General features: G+C 48.4%; 1 protein-coding gene across 4 annotated transcripts in view; it reads left to right on the top strand.

The window, feature by feature from the left end:
* Positions 1 to 305: 305 nt before the first annotated feature.
* The window catches only part of LTBP1 (latent transforming growth factor beta binding protein 1), a 424,505-nt gene continuing 417,084 nt past the window's right edge, over positions 306 to 7,726 (top strand). For all 4 annotated transcript variants that reach the window (XM_081253652.1, XM_081253651.1, XM_081253650.1 and 1 more), the window contains exons 1-2: positions 306 to 790; positions 1,865 to 1,935. In XM_081253652.1, the coding sequence (XP_081109778.1) occupies positions 321 to 790; positions 1,865 to 1,935 (541 nt within the window). In that variant the 5' untranslated portion in view covers positions 306 to 320. The remainder of the gene's footprint in view (positions 791 to 1,864; positions 1,936 to 7,726) is intronic.

The following is a 7,726-nucleotide window of genomic DNA, read 5'->3' as shown; positions in this document are numbered from 1 at the left end:
CGGGCGCGGCAGCCCCTGCGCCGGCGGCGGGGCGAGCGGACCCTCACCTTGCGCGGCCCGCGCCCCTCGCCCCTCCCCTCCCGGGCCCCGCGTTCCCCACCCCCACCCCGCCCCCTCCTCCCCGCCGCTTTCGGCTGGGGTCTGGGGCCGTTCAGCAGCCCGCAGAACTTCCTCTCCTGCAACAGAGTTTTCCTCCTCCTCGCCTTTCCCGGGCTCCCGGTTGTTCTCGGGGGAGCCTGAGCGCGCGCGGGCGGCCGCACCGGGCGAGCGGCGCGGCCGGGGGCGGGGGCCGGGGCCGGGGGCGCCGGCTGGGGCCCGCGATGGCGGGGGCCTGGCTCAGGTGGGGGCTCCTGCTCTGGGCAGGGTTGCTCGCGTCCTCGGTGCACTGCCGGGTGCGGAGGATCACGTACGTGGTGCGCCCGGGCCCCGGCCTGGCGGCGGGCGCCTTGCCCCTGGGCGGGCCCCAGCGCCCGCGAACCTTCAACGTCGCGCTCAACGCCAGGTACAGCCGTAGCTCGGCGGGCGCCGGGGCCCCCTCGGAGCGGACTCGGCGCACCAGCCCGCCCGGCGGCGCGGCCCTGCAGGGGCTCCGGCCGCCGCCACAGCCACCGCCGGAGCCGGCGCGTCCTGGGGGCTCCGGCGGGCAGCTCCACCCCAAGCCTGGCGGTCACCCGGCGGCCGCCCCGTTCGCCAAACAAGGCAGGCAAGCGGTGCGCTCCAAAGTGCCGCAGGAGACCCAGAGCGGCGGGGGCTCGAGGCTGCAGGTTCACCAGAAGCAGCAGCTGCAGGGGTAAGCCCACACCCTCCCTCCTTCCTCGCGCGCGCCGCCCGCGCGGGGTCCCGGGGAGTCGCGGCCCCTCGCAGCCCAGCGGTGGCCGTGGGCGTCGTGCGCCGTCGGTGGGTTGTCTCCTCCCCGTCCGCCTCTGCCTGCCTCGCATGCAGCGCGGCGGGAAGAGCGGAGTGCGGGGAAGCCGGGGAAGTCTGACTGAGGATAAACTCCGATCGCATTGTTACTGAGCTGCGGGTAAACACAAAAGGCATTTCTGCCTGGGGCGTAACCTCCTGTGCGCGAACCAAACTACTCCTAGAAGATGGGCGTAAACATGAAGTCACTACAGCTTAATCCCTCAGCACCAATTAAACTTCTCTTTGCAGCTCAGTTTAATTTTTTTCCGAGCTAATGGAAAAAAAAAAAGTTTGGAGGAGGGCTGCCTGTAAAGATCCACTTCCTGTTCTGTGACCTGGAATTTTCAGCATCCTAGTAATTGTGAGCTTGGCTTCCCTACACCTGTGGGGTCTGTTTTCCTGGGGCGGCGTGTCTTAGCATTGACAGGAGTTTCGGTTGGATAGTTTCTGTTACTGGGCGTTCATAAACGTCCTCCCTGCCACTCCTCCTCATTAATCACAGGTTGAGAGTGTGGGGGAGGGTTTGTTTTGCTTATTTGTTGTTGTTGTTGTTGTTTTCTTCAGGGGTGGTTCCAAGCGTTGTGATTTCATTCCTGTTTGGACGCCTCTCTCTGAAACTCAGATTCAATTTAAAACGTGGGCGCAGATAATACACAAAATACATTTAACTCTACTTTACTTTTGGAGTTAAGAAAACCGCTTATTTGGACCTTGTTCTCCCCTCCTGTATAGTTCTAGGTTATGCAGGTGTTGGTTCTCCCATCCTTCCCTGATACACCGTCCTTACCCTTCTGCTTGGGCAGCTTTGGGTTGGACATCCTGGGTCCCTGTTTCGAAGCCAGAGGAATGTGGAAGCAGGAGGCTGGGCTTGCAGGAGCCCCCCTGGAGGCTTGGGTTCTCTGGAAGGGAGTGTCGCTACTACTGGACTCAGGGGTCTTGCTTGCTTTGTTTGTTTCAGGGTCAATGTCTGTGGAGGGCAGTGCTGCCATGGCTGGAGTAAGGCCCCTGGCTCCCAGAGATGCACCAAACGTAAGTTTCCATGTTCACAGCAGCCCTGCACAGTAGGTGAAGTGGGTCTGACCCCACAGGGGTCACTTGAAGAGGCTATGCAATGTCTGAGATGCAGTCTACCCCGTTATCTGAAGCCTTCATCACCACCCAGGAAGGGCTGGGCCAGGGTAATGATGGTATCAAGGCCAGCAGCGATTCACTGTACAAAACCGTGCCAGCAGCGATTCATTGTACAAAACCGTGCCGTGCATCCAAGATTCCCTTGCACCCAACCGTGGTATTAATTACTCTGTTACAACCGTGAATCAGGGGCTAGGAAAAGAAATTCCTATTGGAGGATGTGCCATATGGCAGAACCAGTACAATTAAGTTAAACATGGATATCGACAAATGAAAAACATTCTTTAAGTTGATGGTAGGAGGGGAATGGGAAGTAGGAGGCCCTGCTCTGGAATAAAACATCAGTAGTGTTAAAGCTTTCTGAAAACAGCACTCAGAATCTGCCATCCTTGTGGCCTGTTTCCTAGGAGGTAACCACTCTACTGTCCTTCAGAACTGACAAGTGGATTTTCCTGCATCGCTTCTCCAGCTAATACACAGGCTTAGGAGTGTTTTGAAACATGTATTTAATGATGCATATAGATTTGAGAACATCAGAAAATATTTCCCTCTGCATTGTGAAATTAAGGATTAAGGTAAAATATTCTTTGAGGGTCCTCTTGACGAGTTGATTCTGTCTGGTGCTAACTGGAAATAAAGAAATCTGACTTCCATTCAGAAAAAGTTAAGCATTCTTATGTGTTCTCTGCATAGAGTTTGAACCATAAACATGTGGATTAGAATCGTTCAAAATTTTAGCTGCTTATTGGTATTCAGTGTAATAAGTAAAATTTAGCAATTTGTCTTGTATACAGTTGGGATTTTTAAATGCTGGTGAATGAATTTAAAAAGTTATCTATTATGGTCATTTCTATTACAGTCATTCTGGTGAACTTGCTTGTTGGAAGATGCCTTCAATCCCTGAAAGAAACAGGACTTTGGCATAGTGGCTTTAGTTTTGTAAAAAGCAATGTCCAGGTGGGTTATGATTTGGCTGTGATCAAGGAGTAGTGGCAGACATGAACTCACTAATCAGCCTCCTTGTTGTTGAACTCAAACCGCTAGATCAGAAATACTCAGGGTTGTAGGCATTTTATTTTTAATTTAAAATTTATTTTATTTATTTATTTTTGGCTGTGTTAGGTCTTTGTTGCTGCTCGCATGCTTTCTCTAGTTGCGACGAACGGGGGCTACTCTTCGTTGCGGTGCGCGGGCTTCTCATTGCGGTGACCTCTCTTGTTGCGGAGCACAGGCTCTAGGTGCGCGGGCTTCAGTAGTCGTGGCATGCGGGCTCCGTAGTTGTGGCTCGCGGGCTCTAGAGCGCAGGCTCAGTAGTTGTGGTGCATGGGCTTAGTTGCTCTGCGGCATGTGGGGTCTTCCTGGACCAGGGCTTGAACCCGTGGCCCCTGCATAGGCAGGTGGATTCTTAACCACTGTGCCACCAGGGAAGCCCCAGGCATTTTAGATTAAGTCGTAATTCTTCACTTCTTCTTAGATTACACTTGACAATAGTGCACCACCATTTTCCTGAATTTACAATTGCTTGGGTCCAATTACATACCCTCTCCTCCCTTTGGTAACTCCTGCTCAAAACCTGATATGATGTTGTTTGCCTGTTATGTGGCAGACAGCCCACCCATGACAGCAGCATTGCTGTGTAAAGTGGGGTATTGCTGTGTAAAGATTAAAGATACCGAGCAGGTTGTTATAGATGATGGCGAGTGCTCCTTGATGCCCATTAGAGAGAATGTGTTAAGACTTTCAAAGAAGTTTACTTGGCAAATGATGCCGTTGAGTGCCCTCTCTGAAAAGAGAGTAGTACCCCATTCTTAGGTTGTCTGAGGATTTGCAGATCCAAAGATGTTCTAGAAGATCCAAAGATGCTCTAGAAGGAGAACATCCAATCTTGAGGAATCACCTCATGGCTTTCTGCTTCTCCAGGTGAGGGAGGCAAGGGCACAAGTGTGCCTCGGTTTAGCCAGGTTTGCCCTCTGGTGACCCAGAAAGAGAAAGGCTGCAAAAGGCTACCAGTCAGAAAAGTTAGGGTTGAACAGTTACTGTATACAGTGTTCCAGAGGAAGTTGCTCCATTGGCTTAGTCTCATGATACCAATAACAAATGCTTCCGGCTTTTGGTTCAAGTTATCCTTCCAGCTTCTAGAAAGCAGCCCTTGGACAGCACCGGGACCTAAGCAATCAATGCAACATTAGCCTTCCAGTACTGCCCAATCTGACAAATTAATTCAGGCCCAAATGCTGGAAGCTTAAATCACAACTTTAAAATCACAAACTGTTGTGTTTTTAAAAATGATGCTGGGTTAGGTCAGTGCTCAATCCAAAGTAATATACGTTAGATGGATATGTTTCAATGGGGGGGTCTTGTGTTTGTCTCCCTATGCAGAGCCAGGGAGATGAGGGAGCCTTATACCTTCACACGGGACAACTGGGGTTACCACTGATGTGGCAAAACTTGTGTCCATGGCTAAGCAGTGTGACACCAGGAAAGACCTCTGGCCTTGGGTTCAGGAAACCTGAGTTTAAACCCTCAAGCGTTCACTAGCTGTGTGGCCTTGGGGAATTCATTTGACCTCTCTTACCCTTATATTTTCCCATCCTGAAATGACTGTGCTAAAAACTTGACTACTGGGACTTCCCTGGCGGTCCAGTGGATAAGACTCCACGTTTCCACTGCGGGGGGTGTGGGTTCGATCCCTGGTTGGGGAACTAAGATCCCACATGCCGTACGGTGTGACCAAAAAAACAAAACAAAACAAAAAATCCCCAAAATTTGACTACTTTCTAGGATTGTTACAGGTATCAAGGTGAAATAGAATGATGGATGTGAAAGCCTTGATGAAACCAGAAGGAGTCTTAGAGTTTATTATTGAATCAAGCCAAGTAAATCCTGTCTCATTTATCTATTATTTGGTTTTCTTTTTTCCCTATGTATGTTTCTCCAGCTATTGTCATCATCTGCTTTTCAAAGAATGTACATGTGGATCCCTTTTTATATTACAGCTTTAAAGTAGTTTAGGGCTGGGGGAGGGGGAAATAGGGAGATATTGGTCAAGGGGCACAAAGTTTCAGTCCCTCAGGCTGAATAAGTTCTGGAGATCTAATATACAGCGGTGTGACTATAGTTAACAGTACTGTGTTATATACTTGAAATTTCTTCAGAGGGTAGATCTTAGAGTGTTCCCACTACACCCACACACACAAAAATGTTAACTGTGTGGTGATAGGTATGTTTATTAGCTTGACTGTGGTGCTTATTTTACAATGTGTGCATATATCAAAACATTGTTATACACTTTAAATATATACAATTTTTATTTGTCAATTATACCTCAATATAGATGAATAAAAAAAGGAATAAATGAAAAAGCCAGTCACTTCCATCCTGCCTGGCTTTGATTACTGAGAAAAAAGAAATCAAGTAGGCTGGGTTGTTCTGTATCCCAGAATGATTTATTATAAAAGAACTTTGAAAGAGACTAAATATTAGATTATTTGTGTATCTCTAGTTCTCTTTGTGTAAAGCTTGCTGTTTAGATGGAAAATACTCCCCTAAGGTATTCATAAATTGAATGGAAAAAATTCTGACACCAATTTTTGTGACTACAACTACTTTGGTAAATAGTAGTGAAGTTTAGACTGCAAAAGAAATTTATTTGTGGTCTCTTTCCTCTCTCACTTCCTTATTATGCTGAGATTGAACAATTGCACTTGGATATGGTTTATTACACTTAATAAATACAAAAACCAATGGCATGTCAACATGAATTTCCTTATTAAGGTAGTAATCATCATACATAATTAACACAACATTGTAAAACAACTATACTTCAAATTAAAAAAAGGTAGTAGTTATGCAATGTGTATGCACATTTAAATGTGCACATTAAATTTAAATCAACAGCAAGGATGCCTTGTAATTGTCAATTCTATTTTGAGGATAATTGAAAGGGTTTAGCTGAAGAATTTCAGTTTATAGAGACTGTTTTCCAGTTGATGCAAAAAATATTTCTGCATAAGAGTTGGGATGTGTTTCTGTTGTTCAGTTTGCTTAATCCTGTGAGGAAAACAAGGTGCCTCTTCGAGGCAGACTGGATTGTTTTCAGTTGATTGAAACTTAATTCAAATGGGCCATAGGCAAATGCTTCTGAAGACTGAAGATTTAGCGAACCTGAAATTGCCAATCAGAGAGATGTGAAACAGACAGCAGCAGACCCACACGGGCAGAGAGAATGGATGTGGGTGTCCGCAATGGCAGCCCCGAGGGCTTTAGCCACCCAGTCTCTACATAGAGATGCCCAGTTGCATGTTAATGCTTCTTTTCCAGACACCCTCTGTATGTGTGTCTCTAGGAATTGAAATCACAGCTCGAGATATGGCATTTTAGTTATTAATGTGGAATGACTGCTGATAGTGATGTCCATTTTGGAGAAGGCACTGCATCTGTTCCCTTTCCAAGGGGTTCACATTTATTGGGAAGGTGCTACCTTTTTTTAGCCTGTCCCCATTTCTGCATTTCGTTCCCTCTGTCTAAACTGAACCCACCCCCTCTTGGTTGTTCCAATCTTTTTGTCCCCCTCTCAGGGTAAGCACAGGACAGAGAGAGACATTGCCAGTGGGCTCAGCTTTAAAGAGGAGACTGGACTTGGGAACAGACAACACAAAAGAATAAAGGGGAGATGAGGGTGAGGCCAGGTTGGCAGGATAAGGTGGATGGAACAGGAAAGATGGCAGATCTGAATCCAAAGCGGGTGCCTGGCACATGGCAAGCCCTCTCTAAATGCATGGATGGTTCTTTCATTTCTTTAACGGATATCTGTTTAGCTTTTACCATGTGCCAGGGTCTATGAATAGAGGAGAAATGCAGCCAGCTGTAGAGAGTGCAGGGTCTGTTTTTACTCACTTAACTCATGGCACATCAAATGACTTGTTCTCTCCTTAGCAAGAAACAGAAAATCGATATTCCAATGCTTTTCCACTGGCATTCAGCCCACAGTGCTTTGGGTGGGAAAAAAAACCCAAAAGCCAACCCTAGACATTTTCCTTAATTATATACAGAAGGGACATAGTCACGTATACCCTTGGTGCTTAGAGTTGCTGCAGTCGAGGGCATCATCCATGAGTGTGGGGTGTGGCTGGAGTTGCAGGTGACAGAGGCCTTTCAGGCCATCTCCTGTCCCTCTTGGCTTGGTGTTGTGCTAGCTGAGCTCGGGAGTCGGGCCCAGAGTGATCACACAGTTTTCATCTGCCCGCTGTGGCCATTGACAGCTGCTTCGCCAGTAGATCCACAGTGAAGTTTATTGTGGCAGCTGCTGGGAGCACCGCCCCGTCCCCAGTGCTGGGAGCAGGGGTGGGAGGGTCGGCTGGAAAATCTTGTCGTGCGGCACAGACCGCCCGGTGAAGGGAGAAGGACCCAGAGGTCAAGTTCACACTGGGTCAAATATGTGTTCTCAGCACTGGTTAAAACAAACATTTAGGAACCATAAATCCTGGGCTGCGATCATACTTAAACCTTCATTGTGAAACCCTGCAGCCCCTGGGCCAACCTGAACACCCCGCCCTCCAGCCCCTGCCCGGCCTGCTTTAGTGAAGTGTTTCTCTGCCCGGTGAACCCTTGGCCCTTAGGAAGCCTGACTTGTTCAAAGGACCTTTGGCCACCACAGGAGTCTGCTGTTTCTGAGCCTGTTATTTGTTGT

The sequence above is a fragment of the Mesoplodon bidens genome (genome assembly GCF_964165515.1).
Source record: "Mesoplodon bidens genome assembly, chromosome: 14".
NCBI classification, from domain to species: Eukaryota; Metazoa; Chordata; class Mammalia; order Artiodactyla; family Ziphiidae; genus Mesoplodon; species Mesoplodon bidens.
This window is presented reverse-complemented; position numbering and strand designations above follow the sequence as displayed.